At 51.0% G+C, this 16,885-nt stretch overlaps 1 protein-coding gene across 1 annotated transcript; it reads left to right on the top strand.

Moving 5' to 3' along the window:
- The first annotated feature begins 301 nt into the window (after window positions 1–301).
- On the top strand, window positions 302–16,487 carry Wdr87 (WD repeat domain 87). The gene is made up of 7 exons (XM_032895175.1): window positions 302–376; window positions 1,344–1,514; window positions 2,265–5,140; window positions 5,571–5,839; window positions 6,204–6,847; window positions 10,143–12,790; window positions 14,567–16,487. Exons 1-7 carry the CDS (start codon window positions 302–304, stop codon window positions 16,383–16,385), a joined length of 8,502 nt encoding a protein of 2,833 aa, XP_032751066.1. The 3' UTR covers window positions 16,386–16,487.
- Window positions 16,488–16,885: the final 398 nt, after the last annotated feature.

Raw genomic sequence — 16,885 nt, 5'->3', positions numbered from 1 at the left:
GAAACGCAGGCTTGGGGAGGAAGCTCCGTGGCGCGCTCTCAGCACGCACGAGGCCCTGGGTTCTATTCCCTGACATTGCATAAGCCAGGCACAGCTGGAATCCCAGCACGGAGGAGGTAGGAGCAGATAAAGTCATCCTCCGATATACGAGAAGTCCAGAGCCGGCCTAGGATACACAGGATGTCACGAAACAAAGGAAAACACAACCCAAACCATGGGCGGAACTAAGCACCCCTCTTTTGGGTACCCACAGGCTCTCAAGCAACAGTCCTAAGGAGGACCAGGGGGAAACCAGGCCAAGATGACCACCTCCAGGCTCATTCCCAAGTGGGATGAGTTTTTGATGCTTGTGAATGACATCATTCAAGAAAACAAGGTAAGGGCACTAACATTATTATCAGTTGGCCTCTTATCCATCTTACGGTAATAGGCACTTTGTGAAAGCAAGAACCAGGACAGACCATTGTGGTCCCCTCAACAGAAGGGGGCCACCAATTTCCAAATAATTGTACAGACATAACAGTGGGGCAACGCGACAGTGGAACATAGACATTTGGGAGCCTTGTCAGAGGAACCACCCTGTGTGGAAAGAAACTTCCTGGAAGGGAGGAGTGTCTTCGCCGCTGTCCTGTGCTGTGAAGAGACACCGTGACCAAGGCAACCCTTATAACAGGAAGCATTTAGTTGGGGGCTGGCTCACAGTTTCAAAAGGCGAATCTGTCGTCACCATGGCCGGGAACACGCTGGAGAAGCAGCTGAAAACTATATCCTGATCCACGGGCAGCAGGCAGAGAAAACCGGACCTGGCATGCTCTTTTGAAACACATCCTCCAGAAACGACACGCCCCCTAAATCCTTTCCAATGCTCTGGTCATCTAGAGCCCATTCAGGTGTGGTTCCATTATGCATCCAAGGTTTCTTACACGCTTGTAAAGTGTGTCATATGCTATGCACATGTGAGGTAACGGGAGTTGGGGGGGGAGGGGGGATATGTTCTAGTTTGCTTTCTGTTGCTGCGATAAAACACTGACCAAATGAAAGTTGGGGAAGGAAGGGTTGTATGCAGCCCCCCCACACACACCCCCGCTCAGTGGGCCCGGCCCTGACATATCAATTATCAATCAAGAAAATGCCCTCTAGACTTACCTACAGGCAGACCTGACTGAAGCAATTGTTTGGCGAAGCAGCTCTCTTTCCAGGTGTGTAAAGGTGACAACCAAGATAAGCCGTCATAGTATAATTTGGGAAAGCCCTGCAATCTTGCCCCACCCCCGCCCCCCGCCCCCACTCGCCCGTCAGTATGTTAGTGCCTAATCCTCCGGTTATGCGCATCTCTCCCCCAGAAATCCTCAGCGGAGGAACTGAAGGACGTTATCGTGCTGAGTGACCGATCCCAAGTACTGTACAAAGAATCTCGATATCCTCTCACTATGCCGATCATATGCTATTACTTCGTCGATGCTCACTTCTTCGCCTCCCTCTCCTGGGTGTCACCCAACGTAAAAGAAACCCTGGTAAGGTCCCTTTCCTTCTCCTTCTCAGTCTCTCCAAAGGCCACACCCTTGTAGGTCTCAACCCAGAGCCACCCTGTGAATGAACACTGTCCAGACTCAGGGTTTGCCCATTCACGTCCTTCATTCTGTGTAGACTTCATGGTCAACGTTAAGTTGGTGAAAGGATTCAAGCTTCCCTTCCTCCACCCTCTTTCCAATTCCCTAGAAGGCAAAAGTCATCCCAATCTTCTGATACCTCCTTAGCAAAACAAGGAAGCCTGACACGACGCCACACGCCTGTCATCCCAGGGCTCAGGAGCCTGAGATGTTCCTTTCATATCTGGAGGAGCAGGAGTTCAAAGCCACCTTGGGATACAAAGCAAGACCCTGTCAAAAATAAATATCCAGATGGTGGTGGTGGTGGTGTTGGTGTTGGTGGTGGTGGTGGTGGCACACACCTTTGATCCCAGCACTGGGGAGGCAGGGGCAGGTGGACCTCTGAGTCCAAGGCCAATCTGGTCTACAGAGTGAGTTCCAGAACAGCCAGGACTACGCAGAGAAACCCCAACATGGAAAAACCAAAACAAACAAATAAGAAGGAAAAAAGAAAGAGGTCAACCAGGTCGCCCTAGTAAATTCTAAGCCAGTCAGGGCTATATAGGGAGACCTTGTTAAGAAAGGAAAAAGAGGGGGAGAGAGGAAGGAGGAGAGAGAAGAATAGAAGATGGCTGACTGGCTCTCTTCTCCTCTACTGCCTTTTACTGTCTGCAGGCTGTAGTGTGGGTGAAGAGCAAAACTGAGGACATGGTTGAAAAGAGAACATTCCCGATGTTGGAGCGACTGCGGCCTATCCAGGCAATGGTGCACACAGGCCCCTTTCATCTCATTGTGGCCTACTGTGGTGACATGGTCTTGAGGCTCTTTGGGGACCATTTTAGGTCATTCAGACCCCTGGGTACCGTGCCCTGCCGCTTTGATATCAACTGCCTCTGCTTCGATCCGGAAACAAAGGTGCTCCTGTCCGGCATCCAGGGGGCAGTGGTCACTTGGATCATTGATCCAAGTGGCAAGGGCCTTCACTTGATTCAAATATCTCCCATCTCTGGCGACGAGATGATCCAAAACATCTCCCTGGATGGCCCCAATGGCTGCCTCATAGCCCTGTGTGAAACTACACTGAGAGTCCTGGAACGCCAGGGCCAGGGTCAACTGGTAGAGTCCCATAAGTTCATAGCCATTAACTGTGGAGCTCCGATCACCTGCTGCTTCACTAGCCTTGAGGAGAGCCTTCTCTACGCCGGCAACAAGGCTGGGGTGATCTATGTATGGACTCTCATGCAAAGCCAGTCTCCCCACAGTTTCCGGGCCCATCCCTCGGTAGTGGTGTTTATACAGAGCCGGTCCGAGGCCCACACCCTGCTGACGGCTGGCAAGGAAGGCGTAATCAAGGAGTGGAACCTCACTTCAGGAAACTTGCTCCGGCACCTGGAACTTGGCGAAGAGCTCTATAACCTCAAGTTTATCGACGACACTACTTTCTTCTGCCAGACAACGCACCATTTTTCCTTACGCCGTCTACCTGGCTTCTACAGTCTCTTCAATATCTGCGGCTCCATTCCCCAGCAGTTACGTCGAGTCCGCTATCGGGACAGCTGCTTCCGGATCCTGTGCGTCACCGAGGACGGCCTGTTGCGCTTCGTGTCTCCTGTAACGGGGGATCTTCTGCTTGTCATTTGGCCCTTCTCAGTCCTTGACCGTGCTGTGGACTGGGCCTATGATCCGGGGAAAGAGGAGCTTTTTGTAGCGATAGGCACCACGGAGGTGCTAGTGTTTGACACGACCCGCAATCCTTGCCCGGTCAAGTATCTCTTGTGCACCTCACCGGATGCTCAGGACTATGTTCATTGCCTGGCTTTCGGGAATTTCCATTTGGGGCGGGGGCTGGAAGGACTGATATTCTCCGGGCATCAGAGCGGTATGATCAGAGTGCTTTCCCAGCACAGCTGCGCCAGAATGGAGAAAAGTGTTCACTTTGGGGCCGTGCTGGCTCTGTCAGTATTCTATAGGGGGTTTTTGGCTACCCGAGACAACTCTTTGGTCTGTTCCTACGGGGTAGATGACTACATCCATTTGTCAGAAGCCGTGTTGACCGGGACCAGATTGCAACTTAGGTCCCTCGCTTGCATTCTCAGCAGCCGCCCACTAAAGCACCTGATCCTCCTACCGAGGGCCGTAAGTGCCATTACGGACACCAACTGCCTACGGCTCTGGAAGTTCCACGATTTTATATCCTTTGGGGCAAGGCAAAGCACCAAAGTCATAGAGACGTTGCCTCTGCACCAGTGCGCCATCACCTCCTTCGATGTCTGCTTGGCCTTGAGTATTTTTGTCACAGGCGGTTCTGATGGCTCCGTCCGCATCTGGGATTTCCATGGTAGACTTATAGCCATGCTGGACTCGTCCTTGCACTTTGGCCCACTCTGCTTTGCCAACGACCGGGCTGACCTGCTTGTGACTTTCAACCAGAGTATTTACCTGGTGTCCTGTCTGCAACTGTTACCCGTATCCTTACTCTCTCGCCTTTCCCTTCTGAGCATAACAGATGACATGGTAGAAATCCCCAAACCTTTCCTGCCAAGCTTCTTCTTCTCTTTTGAGATCTTATTTGTGCCTAAATATAGCTACCAAGGTCAACGGAGACAGGACCTACAAGGCCTGGTACACCTTCCCAATAAGCGAGCTATTGCCTTTGATCATAAGGTGCCACATGTCATAGAAGAAGAAGAAGACGGCAGCACTGTGCTACTGGCTCCTCCCCGTTCCGTTCCTTTGGGGGAAAGTAAGTTGCTGCCTGCGATGGACAAGCAACCCCAAACTCGCTACGTGGTTCCTCCCCAGCTGCAGTTGACCGCCTGGGACGGACTGAACCCCTATGAGATCCTGCGGAGCTACTTCGGACATGGGAAGAAATGGCCCCTTGCCCCGGATTGCTACATCCCTAACTCAGTGATCCGCGCCCGTCTTTGGCCAGAGGGCAGCCCAATATTCCTCAAGTGCAGCCTGCGCCCACCCCAGCGGACTCTGGAGTGGGAAAAGGATCAGCCATTCTTCTTCTGGCAGAGCAGGGTAAGAGCTACGAGCGAAGCGGGCCAAATCCCACCCAAAGAGGATGAAGAATTCCTGGAAAAGAGACTCACCAAGGACGTCACCTACAGCATCCTCACGGATGCAACGAACCGAAGCTGGCTGGGGAAGAAGATGAGCGAAGTGGCCATCAGCAGCCTGATTGAGGCAATCCTAAGCATCATGGCCCATGCCAACCCGCTGAAGTACCAGTGCAGCGTCGGCGCGTTGGGACAGATCTTCGCCTCTTACCAGGTGTCTCCATCTCTGCGCTCCGAGACGGCACACCGTCTGCTGGACGACACGACCCATCCCAACCCGCTCATCCGAGAACTGGCCTGGGAGGGGCTGAAGCGCCTGGGCATGGTCACTCGTCTCTTTGCCTTGCCCCTGGCCCAGGGACTGATGGACAAGGACCAAAGAGTGAGGACCAAGGCCCTGAACCTAATGTCCGATACCGGAGTCCATTCCAAGAGCTCACTCTTAACCCTGATCCAGAAACCAGGCCTCTTCCAGGAGTTGCAGTGAGTCGCTTCGTGCCTACCTCCATTCTTTGCTGCTAGCTTTAATTTTCTCCCAGCTCCAACTTTTTCCTCCCCCGCCCCCTCCAGCCCCCCCCATCTTTATCCCTAATCATTATCACTCCCTATATCGGCTCTTCTTCTTTTTCACAGCCCCTTGTGATTCCTGAACTGCCCTCTGATGGCCTCAGCTGCCCCCTCTTGCTTCTTCATCCCTTCGTCTATCCCTCTCCGTCTCCTACCCTGGTGGGGTTCCAGCTTCATCCTCACCATTGCCCTCTTGGCTTTTGCATCATACGCTGTCCTTCCTTGCCCCACCTCTGCTGAACCCCATGTTTGCTCCGCAGCACCTCTCTTCTTCCTGCTCCCCAGTTGTGTCTGATTCAACACAGCTCTCTCTCTTTCTCTCTCTCTCTCTTCTTGACTTTCACAGGCAAGAGATGATTGGGGAGGAGTCCCTGGACCATCTTCTGGGGATCCGGCCCATAGACATTCAAACCCTCACTACTCAAATAGAGCTGCGATTAAGTGATAACCTGTCAATATTTAAAGGAGATAAGATTGATTTTTCTTTGGATGTCCCAGGGTTATTTACACCTAGTCAGACCATCTCCTTGCTCCTACTTCCCCCAGCACCTCAAATACCTGAACTCAAGTCCACCAAAAGCCAAAGACGGATCCGGTCAGCGGGCAGAAAACGGGGTAAGTACAAGGTAGCCGGGCCCATGGATTGGATCTCTAAGAGCAAGGCTAGTTGGGATTTAGAGAGGGTCCTGAGGTACAAGGTAGGAAGAAAAGTAGAGAGCTTGAATCAAAGAAGAGAACTCTCCTAGGAGATGTCTATATAGACTCTGGAAAACCTCAAGGTCCACACCCCACCCCACCTTCGATAAGGAAGCACAACTTGGGAACACACCTACCGAGGGAGAATTTCTTAAAGAAAAAAAAACAAAAACAAAAACAAAAAAAAACTAGCCCTCCCTCTCTGTACTCTTTATTAAAAGTTTCATTTACCTGACATACTTTCCTCATCTCCATATCTTGTTCTCCCCCCCCCACCCCGCAGCCCGGAAATTATTGCGAGGCCTCAGAAAGTTGAAAGAGGCAGCTAGACAACAGAAACAGGAGGAACTAAGTGACCACAGTGAGGCAGAGCCAGAAGAAGTCGAGTCAGACCTCAAAATAACCTACACCCCGTCTTCAACTGATAGCCTACTGAAGAGCCCCAGAGAGCCTGAGAGCCCAGAGAAAGATATCCTGAAGGAACACATTTCTGTAGCCATGAGACTGAGGAAAAGGCTTCACCCAAGAGCCACAGTCAAAAAAGACAAGAAAGCTCACAAACAACGCAAGCCACGGAAGAAGAAGAAGAAAGATGTTGCTCCAGAGGAAATCTTGCCTCCTGAAGTGGATGAGTCTCTTCCTCCTCCTCTAGAATTACCTCTACCACCACCACCAGCGAGGAAGAGAATTCATAAAATGTCTCAGCGGGGTGTCGGGGGAATGCCAGGTAGGGTTCTCCCTCCGGACAGTGAATGGCGGGATGATCTCTGTCGGCTCACAAACCTGAGGATAGCTGATAACCAAACATGGATGGTGGATGATCTAAGCGCTGAGCTAGTGGCTACTGCTACTGAGGTGCTGGTAGATAAATATCCGAGCTGGGAACTCTTTATGGAAATGTGCCCCTTACTGGAGGGAGAAAAGGGAGCTGAGGCTGAGGTGGAGGCAGAGGCGGGGGCGGGGGCGGGGGCGGAGGCGGGGGCGGAGGCCGTGGCGGAGGCTAAGGCTGAGGCGGAGGCGGTGGCGGTGGCGGTGGCGGAGGCTAAGGCTGAGGCGGTGGCGGAGGCTAAGGCTGAGGCGGAGGCTAAGGCTGAAGTTGGGGAAGAAGCCCCGCAAGAGGGAAAACCAGTTGTTATTGGTGAAGAAGCAACTAAAGAGGGTGTGGAAGTTACAGGTCAGGAAGAGAGGCCAGAGGCTGGAGGGGAAAGACTAGAAAAAGGACAGAAACCACAGGAAGTGGAGCAAGTGCCCTTCAAAAAGGACCAAAAGAAGGGAGTTGCTTTCTTAGAACTAGAGGATTTAGTGAAAGAGGAGAAACACAGGAAGGGAAAGAAAGCTAAGGAGGAAGAAATGAAAGAAGATGAAAGAATAGAGGAGACTGTCTCCACCAAAAAGCTGGCTGTGACCCCGAAATCAGAGGAAATGGCTGAAGGGGGAGCAGAAGGAGGAGAAGGAAGAAGAAGGAAAGGAAGAGCATGGGAAGAGGAGGAGGAAGGAGCAGAGAAGTGGGAGGAGAAGGAGAAGAAGGAGGAGAAGGAGAAGGAGGAGAAGGTGGAGGAGGAGAAGGAGAAGGAGGAGAAGGTGAAGGAGGAGGAGGAGGAGGAGGAGGAGGAGGAGGAGGAGGAGGAGAAGGAGGAGGAGGAGGAGGAGAAGGAGAAGGAGGAGAAGGAGGAGGAGAAGGTGAAGGAGAAGGAGGAGAAGGTGAAGGAGGAGAAGGAGAAGGTGAAGGTGGAGGAGAAGGAGAAGGAGAAGGTGAAGGAGGAGAAGGTGAAGGAGGAGGAGGAGGAGGAGGAGGAGGAGGAGGAGGAGGAGAAGGAGGAGGAGGAGGAGGAGGAGGAGGAGGAGAAGGAGGAGGAGAAGGAGGAGGAGGAGAAGGAGGAGGAGGAGGAGGAGGTGGAGGAGGAGGAGGAGGAGGAGGAGGAGGAGGAGGAGGAGGAGGAGGAGGAGGAGGAGAAGGAGGAGGAGGAGGAAGGAGGAAGGAGGAGAAGGAGAAGGAGAAGGAGGAGAAGGTGAAGGTGAAGAAGGAGAAGGGAGGAGAAGGAGGAGAAGGTGAAGGAGAAGGAGGAGAAGGTGAAGGAGAAGGCGGAGAAGGTGAAGGTGGAGGAGAAGGAGAAGGTGAAGGAGAAGGAGAAGGTGAAGAGAAGGCGGAGAGGTGAAGGAGAAGGTGAGAAGGTGAAGGTGGAGGAGAAGGAGAAGGTGAAGGAGAAGGAGGGGAAGGTGAAGGAGAAGGAGGAGAAGGTGAAGGAGGAGAAGGAGAAGGTGAAGGTGGAGGAGAAGGAGAAGGTGAAGGAGGAGGAGGAGAAGGTGAAGGAGGAGAAGGGAGGAGAAGGTGAATGGAAGGAGGAGAAGGAGAAGGTGAAGGAGAAGGCGGAGAAGGTGAAGGTGGAGGAGAAGGTGAAGGAGGAGAAGGTGAAGGTGGAGAAGGAGGAGGTGAAGGAGAAGGTGGAGAAGGTGAAGGTGGAGGAGGAGGAGAAGGGGAAGGAGGAGAAGGTGAAGGAGAAGGAGGAGAAGGTGAAGGAGAAGGAGGAGAAGGTGAAGGTGGAGGAGAAGGAGAAGGTGAAGGAGGAGAAGGTGAAGGAGGAGAAGGAGGAGAAGGTGAAGGCGAAGGAGGAGAAGGAGAAGGTGAAGGAGAAGGCGGAGAAGGTGAAGGTGGAGGAGAAGGAGAAGGAGAAGGTGAAGGAGGAGAAGGTGAAGGTGGAGAAGGAGGAGGAGAAGGAGGAGGAGGAGAAGGAGAAGGTGGAGGAGGAGGAGAAGGGGAAGGAGGAGAAGGTGAAGGAGAAGGAGGAGAAGGTGAAGGAGAAGGCGGAGAAGGAGAAGGTGAAGGAGGAGAAGGTGAAGGAGGAAGGAGGAGAAGGTGAAGGCGAAGGAGGAGAAGGAGAAGGGGTGAAGGAGAAGGAGAAGGTGAAGGTGGAGAAGGAGAAGGAGAAGGTGAAGGAGGAGAAGGTGAAGGTGGAGAAGGAGGAGGTGAAGGAGAAGGTGGAGAAGGTGAAGGTGGAGGAGGAGGAAAAGGGGAAGGAGGAGAAGGTGAAGGAGAAGGAGGAGGAGAAGGTGAAGGAGGAGGAGAAGGAGGTGGAGGAGGAGGAGAGGAGGAGAAGGAGGAGAAGGAGGAGGAGGAGGAGGAGAAGGAGGAGGAGGAGGAGGAGGAGGAGGAGGAGGTGGAGGAGGAGGAGGAGGAGGAGGAGGAGAAGGAGGAGGAGGAGGAGAAGGAGGAGGAGGAGGAGGGAGGGAGGAGGAGGAGAAGGTGAAGGAGAAGGAGGAGAAGGAGGAGGAGGAGGAGGAGGAGGAGGAGGAGGTGAAGGAGAAGGAGGAGAAGGTGAAGGTGGAGGAGGAGGAGAAGGGGAAGGAGGAGAAGGAGAAGGAGGAGAAGGTGAAGGAGGAGAAGGAGGTGAAGGCGAGGAGGAGAGGAGAAGGAGAAGGAGAGGAGGAGAAGGTGAAGGAGGAGGAGAAGGTGAAGGAGAAGGAGGAGAAGGAGAAGGTGAAGGAGGAGAAGGTGAAGGTGGAAAAGGAGGAGAAAGTGAAGGAGAAGGCGGAGAAGGTGAAGGTGGAGGAGGAGGAGGAGAAGGTGAAGGAGGAGAAGGTGAAGGAGGAGAAGGAGGAGAAGGTGAAGGCGAAGGAGGAGAAGGAGGAGAAGGAGAAGAAGGAGGAAGGAGAGGGAGGAGGAGAAGGTGAAGGAGGAGGAGAAGGGGAGGGAGGGGAAGGAGGAGGTGAAGGAGGAGAAGGAGGAGAAGGTGAAGGAGGAGAAGGTGAAGGTGGAGAAGGAGGAGAAGGTGAAGGAGAAGGCGGAGAAGGTGAAGGTGGAGGAGGAGGAGAAGGGGAAGGAGGAGAAGGAGAAGGAGAAGGAGAAGGAGGAGAAGGAGAAGGAGGAGAAGGAGGAGAAGGAGAAGGAGAAGGAGGAGAAGGAGGAGGAGGAGGAGAAGGAGAAGGAGGAGGAGGAGAAGGAGAGGAGGAGGAGAAGGAGGGAGAAGGAGGAGAGGAGGAGAAGGAGGAGAAGGAGAAGGAGGAGAAGGAGAAGAAGGAAGGAGGAGAAGGAGGAGGAGGAGAAGAAGAAGAAGAAGAGAAGAAGAAGGAGAAGGAGGAGGAGGAGAAGAGGAGGAGAAGAGAGGAGAAGGAGAAGAAGGAGAAGGAGAAGGAGAAGGAGAAGGAGAAGGAGAAGAAGGAGAAGAAGGAGGAGAAGAAGAAAAAGAAAAAGGAAGAGGAGGAGAAGAAGAAAAAGAAGAAAAAGGAAGGGGAGGAGCAAATGATTGAACTAAAAGAAACAAAAGACATGGCTGAGAGGAAGCTGTCTTGGCAAGAGTGGAAGAGCTCTTGGGATGAATGGCAGAGAGCCCAGACTCAGAGGACAGTGCTTTGGGAAGACTGGAAGAAAGAAAGTGATGAGAAGTATTTCAAAGAAGAGAAGAGACTCCAGGCTGAAGGGAAGCTGCCGCCAAGTGAAGAAGTAGTAGAGGATCAGGAGAAAAAGAAGCTAACATGGGATGAGTGGAAAGACGTCTGGGAAAACATCATCTCAAAGACCCAAACTGAGAGAGAAGGGGATCTGGGAGAAATGCCGTCCAAGGAAGAGGAGGAAGAGGAGGAAGAGGAGGAGACAGAGGAAGAGGAAGAGGAAGAGGAAGAGATAGAGGAAGAGAAAGAGATAGAGGAAGAAGAAGCAGAAGGCAGAAAGGCTCTTAGTAGAGAGAGGAGACAGATCCAAGTGGCACAGAGACAGGCCAGGGCAGAGTGGAAACAAGCCCGAGCTGTGCGGCAACGAGCCAAAGAAAGGAGGTCGCTCGCAAAGGAAGAGGAGAAACTCGCCCAGGAAGAGAAAAAGCTAGCCCAGGAGGAGAGAAAACTGGCCCAGGAATATGTGAAAATGGTTACCAAGGGCGGAAAACGGGCCCGCATAGAGATGACCCTCGGCGAGAAAGAGAACTTTCTGGGCCAACAAGAGGAAATCCTAAGCCAGGAAGCAGAGCTACTGGCCCAGAAAAAAAAGAAACTGGCCAGAAAGCTGGAGAGAGCGGCTCACGAAGAAGAAAGAATCGCAAAGAAAATAGACAAAGTGGGGGAGGTGAAGGCAGTGTTGGCCCAGAAAATAGAAGCCATGTTGGAAAAGGAGAAGGGTCTAGAGTTGGAGGAAAAGGAGTTGAAAGAGGAAACCAAGAACCTGGAGTGGGACAGGAGGGAGCTAGCTCTGAAAGAAGATGAACTGTATGAGGATATGGAAAAACTGGCGGAGAAGAGGGAGGAGCTGGCTAAGGAGGAGGAGAGGCTGGCCTTGTATGAGAAGTATCTGTCCTTGGAGGAGACGCTGGCCCAGGAGGAGGAGGAGCAGTTGGAGGAAGAGAAGAGACTGGCCTGGGAGGAAGGCAAAACACCTGAAGAACTGAAGATACTGCAGGAAAGGGAGGAGAAACTGAGGGAGAAGAAACAGAGACAGGGCCAGGAGAAGGAGAGATTGGCCCAGAGAAAGAAAGAACTCAAAGAAAAGAAGGCAAGAGTGGCTGAGATGGAAAAAAGTCTGGACCAGGAGAAGCACTTGCTGTCCCTGGACAGAGGAAGGCTGGCCAAAAGGGAAAAGGCTCTCCAGGATCAGGAGACAAAGCTCCTTAAGGGGAAGGAGCAATTAGAGGACATAAAAGGCAAATTGGAGTCGTACAGGGAGAAGCTGGTTAACTTGAGCAAGAAGCTGGACGGAGAGATGAATGCCTTCATGGTAAAGAGAGAGAAGCTGCTTGACACAGAGAAGAAAGTGGAGCAGGCAGATACGCTTCTGGCAGAGAAGCGAGGGAGGCTGTCTGAGGAAAAAGTAAAGTTAGCCCATGAGATCAGGAAAATAATCCAGAAGAGCCAACCCATCAGAGAAGAGCCTGAGATTATTAAAGACGGGGAGAAGCTGACCTACGAAATGGAAAGGGTGGCCAAGGAGAAGGAGGAGCTGGTGGAAGAGTCAGCACAGTCCCCCACGAGAGACATCCAGAAAGCCATCTTAAGGAGAGGGAGGCTGGCCACCCATGAGATAGATCTAACGAGGAAGAAAGTGTCCTTGGAGGAGAAGGTTCTCGCGTATGAAGACAGACTGCGGGCCACAGAGGAAAAGAACGCTGCCAGAGAGAGTCTGGAGCTTACCAGAGAACAGAGGATACATGCCCACGAGGAAAGGAAACTAGCCAAAGCCTCCAGGAAGCTGGGCAGACAGAAGGGCATTTCCAAGGAGCTTGCAGAGACTAGACAATCCTTAAAGGCACTTCAAAACCTAGCCAACAAAGAAAGGAAACTGGCACAGAAAGAAGCCAAGATGACAAAGATAAATCGGTCACTGTTAATGAAGGAGGCCAGGCTAAGTGTGGAGGAAGAGAGACTCAATGCTAAGGAGTTGGAGGCCGGAGAAGAACAACCAGAGATAATCATGGAGGAGAGGAGGCTAGCTAAGATGCAAAGATGGCTGGCCAGGCAAATGAGAAGGCTGAGAACCCAAGAGCAGAAAGTGGCTAAGGAAGAAGGGGAACTTGACTGGGAGTCAATGAAGGTCTCAGAGGAGAAGCAGGAAGAGGAGGAGGAGGAGGAGGAAGGGGAAGGGAAGAAGAGGGACCTTGAGGTAGAGGAGGAAGCTCTATCCTTTAAAAGACCGAGGATTCGGAGAAAAGCCTTCGTGGGTCTTCTTCCTGGGACGGAAAAGTTTTACAACCTTTTAAAACAGGTGAAACGCGAAGAGACCATTTCTCAGGACATGGATAGCCTGCTGTTTGAGGTAGAAGAAGAAAGTTCTGAGTCTGAGGAAGAAAGGGAGGAGGCTGAGGAAGAAGCTGAGGTGGAGGCTAAGGCGGAGGAAGAGGAGGAGGAGGGAGAGGAGACAGAGGAAGAGGAGGAGGAAGAGGAGGAGGAGGAGTGGAAAGAGAAGAAAGGACAAGTGGAGGAAAAGGAAAGGGAGAAGAAAGATGAGGAGATAGAGGAATGGGAAGGAGAAAAAGAACTGGAGGAGATAGAAAAGATAAAAAAGAAGAAGAAAAGAAAGGTTAGAAGGGAGGAGGAGGGAGGTGAGGAACAGAAAGAGGAGAAAGAACAAGTGGAGGAAAAGGAAAGGAAGAAGAAAGATGAGGAGATAGAGGAATGGGAAGGAGAAAAAGAACTGGAGGAGATAGAAAAGATAAAAAAGAAGAAGAAAAGAAAGGTTGGAAGGGAGAAGGAGGGAGGGAAGGAACAGAAAGAGAAAGAACAAGTGGAGGAAAAGGAAAGGAAGAAGAAAGATGAGGAGATAGAGGAATGGGAAGGAGAAAAAGAACTGGAGGAGATAGAAAAGATAAAAAAGAAGAAGAAAAGAAAGGTTAGAAGGGAGGAGGAGGGAGGTGAGGAACAGAAAGAGGAGAAAGAACAAGTGGAGGAAAAGGAAAGGAAGAAGAAAGATGAGGAGATAGAGGAATGGGAAGGAGAAAAAGAACTGGAGGAGATAGAAAAGATAAAAAAGAAGAAGAAAAGAAAGGTTAGAAGGGAGGAGGAGGGAGGTGAGGAACAGAAAGAGGAGAAAGAACAAATGGAGGAAAAGGTAAGGAAGAAGAAAGATGAGATAGAGGAATGGGAAGGAGAAAAAGAACTGGAGGAGATAGAAAAGATAAAAAAGAAGAAAAGAAAGGTTAGAAGGGAGAAGGAGGGAGGGGAGGAACAGAAAGAACAAGTAGAGGAAAGGAAGAAGAAAGATGAGGAGATAGAGGAATGGGAAGGAGAAAAAGAACTGGAGGAGATAGAAAAGATAAAAAAGAAGAAGAAAAGAACGGGAAGAGGGGAGGAGGGGGGAGGGGAGGAAAAGAAAGAGGAGAAAGAACAAGTGGAGGAAGAGGTAAGGAAGAAGAAAGATGAGGAGATAGAGGAATGGAAGGAGAAAAGAACTGGGGAGATAGAAAAGATAAAAAAGAAGAAGAAAAAGGTTGGAAGGGAGGAGGAGGGAGGTGAGGAACAGAAAGAACAAGTAGAGGAAAGGGAGAAGAAAGATGAGGAGATAGAGGAATGGGAAGGAGAAAAACAACTGGAGGAGATAGAAAAGATAAAGAAGAAGAAGAAAAGAAAGGTTGGAAGGGAGGAGGAGGGAGGTGAGGAACAGAAAGAGGAGAAAGAACAAGTAGAGGAAAGGGAGAAGAAAGATGAGGAGATAGAGGAATGGGAAGGAGAAAAAGAACTGGAGGAGATAGAAAAGATAAAAAAGAAGAAAAGAAAGGTTAGAAGGGAGGAGGAGGGAGGTGAGGAACAGAAAGAGGAGAAAGAACAAGTGGAGGAAAAGGTAAGGGAGAAGAAAGATGAGGAGATAGAGGAATGGGAAGGAGAAAAAGAACTGGGGGAGATAGAAAAGATAAAAAAGAAGAAAAGAAAGGTTGGAAGGGAGGAGGAGGGAGGTGAGGAACAGAAAGAGGAGAAAGAACAAGTGGAGGAAAAGGAAAGGGAGAAGAAAGATGAGGAGATAGAGGAATGGGAAGGAGAAAAAGAACTGGGGGAGATAGAAAAGATAAAAAAGAAGAAGAAAAAGGTTGGAAGGGAGAAGGAGGGAGGGAAGGAACAGAAAGAACAAGTAGAGGAAAGGGAGAAGAAAGATGAGGAGATAGAGGAATGGGAAGGAGAAAAAGAACTGGAGGAGATAGAAAAGATAAAGAAGAAGAAGAAAAGAAAGGTTGGAAGGGAGGAGGAGGGAGGTGAGGAACAGAAAGAGGAGAAAGAACAAGTGGAGGAAGAGGAAAGGGAGAAGAAAAGGAAAGAGAAAGAAAAAAAGAAAAAGGGGATAGAAAAAGAAAAGAAAAAGGTGGAAAAGGAGGTGCGTGAAGAGGAGGAAGAGGAAAAGGAGGAAGAGACTGAAGAAAGCTCAAGTGAGGAGGAGAAGACGAAAAGTGTGACCCACATAGAAGAGAAAAAGGAGAAACACTTACGGGAAGAAGAGAGGAGAGAAAAAAGAGAAAAGCCAAAGGTACAGGTAGAAAGAAAGAAGGTCCTACAAAGACGGGAAGTGTTCCCTCAAGAAATCCCTGTGCTCAGAGGAAGCTCTATGAGACTGGAAGCCCTGAGCAGACCTTTGGAGAAATTGACCCCAGTATCCAAGGAGCCGGAAAGCAAGGAGCTAGAAGCAAGACAGATACCCAGGAAAGAAGAGGCCACAGTGAAGGAGATACCCACAGTGAAGCCCTTGATATCCCTGAAGGCAAAGGTGCTGGATAAAGAGAGGGAGCTGATGGAGAAATATAAACTGGAACCCCTACGCCTTCTGGAGGTGATCTCAGAGTATGAAAGGGCAGGCTTGGCCACGCCATTCACGTCTCGGTTAGTTAGAAAAGCCTTGGAAGCCCACAGGCCCCAACTCAAAACGGTTTTGCAGGATCACCCTTCCCTGGCAGGACAACCGATTGGGCAGTTGCATCTCCCAGAGATCTTGGCAGAGGAACCATACTCGGAGATAGGAGTATCGGACATAGAGTGGCTGCATGGGGTCTTGAAGCAGATGGAAGCAGGAGAAGAACTTCCCAGATACAGTTTCCACAGACTGTGCCAGCTCCTCAAAGACTTCACCAAAACGGAAGAACTGCAGTGGGTGCACCTGGCGGTACTTGAAGCCATCGTGCACCGTCACAAGCAGACTGTGGATTCAGAATCTGCAAAGCCTTGCAGAGAACCTATGAGCCCCAAACACCTGAAAGTGATTCCTCCCATAAAGGGAAGGGAAAAGGATGAATGGCTGGAACCTTCCGCGGTTCCCGTACCAGAGTCATTAGCTACCAAAAGGGTTACAGACCCGAAGCGTATACACTGGAGTCTTCTAGGGGAGCCGTACAGAGGTGCTCGGCTGCAGCAGTTATCCAACGCCCTCGACGAAATGAAGACACAGTATCTCGATCCTACCACCAAAGACATTTTGACCGATGCTCGTTCTTCCGTAAACGAGCAGACCCTGGCACTGATGTTTCAAAAGGACTTTGGGGACCTTAAAAGTAAAAGCAGGTATCCCAAACTGCCCAAGTTGGAGAAAAAGCCGATCTCCAAAAAAAAGGAAGAGGTGCCCCCGTGGGAGACATTTGTGGCGCTCTACCATGTTTTGCGGATGCTACAACAGCGGTACGCCACAGACAGGGCTGCTTGGATGGAAAAGTTTTACCAGCTCATGGACCTGTACCAGATTAAGTCTCCTGGAATCCAGAGGCTACTGCTGGACCTGCTAGTGACTGAAGAGCCCCAATACCAAGAGTTTGTCCCCAAAGAGACTGCGAAGGCCGAGGAGCTGGTGCCCGGGGAGCGGCTACTGTACTGTGTGATTTGCGGTAGCTCCCACACCCCACATATCCCTCTGGGGTTCCGGGAAGTCATACCCCTCCCCGAAAAGAATAATGTGCATACCCTCAGCCCCAAAGGCATTACCAAGTACGGAATCCTCGAACTTGCCTGGAAGAGTCTGCCCCAAGCTGATAGTCACCTCATCAGGAAAGAGTCCCACATCACTGTCCCCACTCCCTAGCTTGGGACTGGCTAAAAGGTCAGGAGCTTCCTCGGCTGGAGAAACTAGACACACCTTCATCTCCAGGGCCCACGCAGGGGAAAGCCAGGTCAAAGTCATTTGTTTTTCCATACCCAGGTCTAGAAAGACAGTTTCTGTCTGTGGAATAAACAGAAGGGACTCATTTGCAACAAGCTTTGATGTGTCCCTTCAAGCCAGTGTTAAATGTGTTTTCCAGAGAAAGCAGCCATGTGTCTGACAGCAAGACAACCTCCCCGAAGCCAGTTGGTGTATACCCCGTTAAAGGTGAGGTCAGAGCCTCCCCTACCTTCCTCACCATCCACAGTTAATCCTAAATAAACAATAGAGAAAAAAAAAACAATTAGAAGACTGAGTACTTTCCCATTTAGTGCTTGGTGGCAGGATGGAGGCCATGGCTCTCTTCCCTGGGGAGGGCTCTGCTTGCTAATGCCTTGAGACTTAAGTAGCAGGAGTCCAAGGCGTTTGTTGTTTTGGGGACA

This window comes from Rattus rattus, chromosome 2 (assembly GCF_011064425.1).
Source record: "Rattus rattus isolate New Zealand chromosome 2, Rrattus_CSIRO_v1, whole genome shotgun sequence".
NCBI lineage: Eukaryota > Metazoa > Chordata > Mammalia > Rodentia > Muridae > Rattus > Rattus rattus.
This window is presented reverse-complemented; position numbering and strand designations above follow the sequence as displayed.

Bases quoted from the DNA above. Each gene is read 5' to 3' on its own strand.
- Wdr87 (XM_032895175.1), top strand. From the start codon at position 302: ATGACCACCTCCAGGCTCATTCCCAAGTGGGATGAGTTTTTGATGCTT. The intron at 5,840-6,203 runs GTAAGTACAAGG...CCCACCCCGCAG, and splicing joins GTCAGCGGGCAGAAAACGGG to CCCGGAAATTATTGCGAGGC. The intron at 6,848-10,142 runs GCTGAGGCTGAG...AAGAAGAAAAAG, and splicing joins TACTGGAGGGAGAAAAGGGA to GAAGGGGAGGAGCAAATGAT.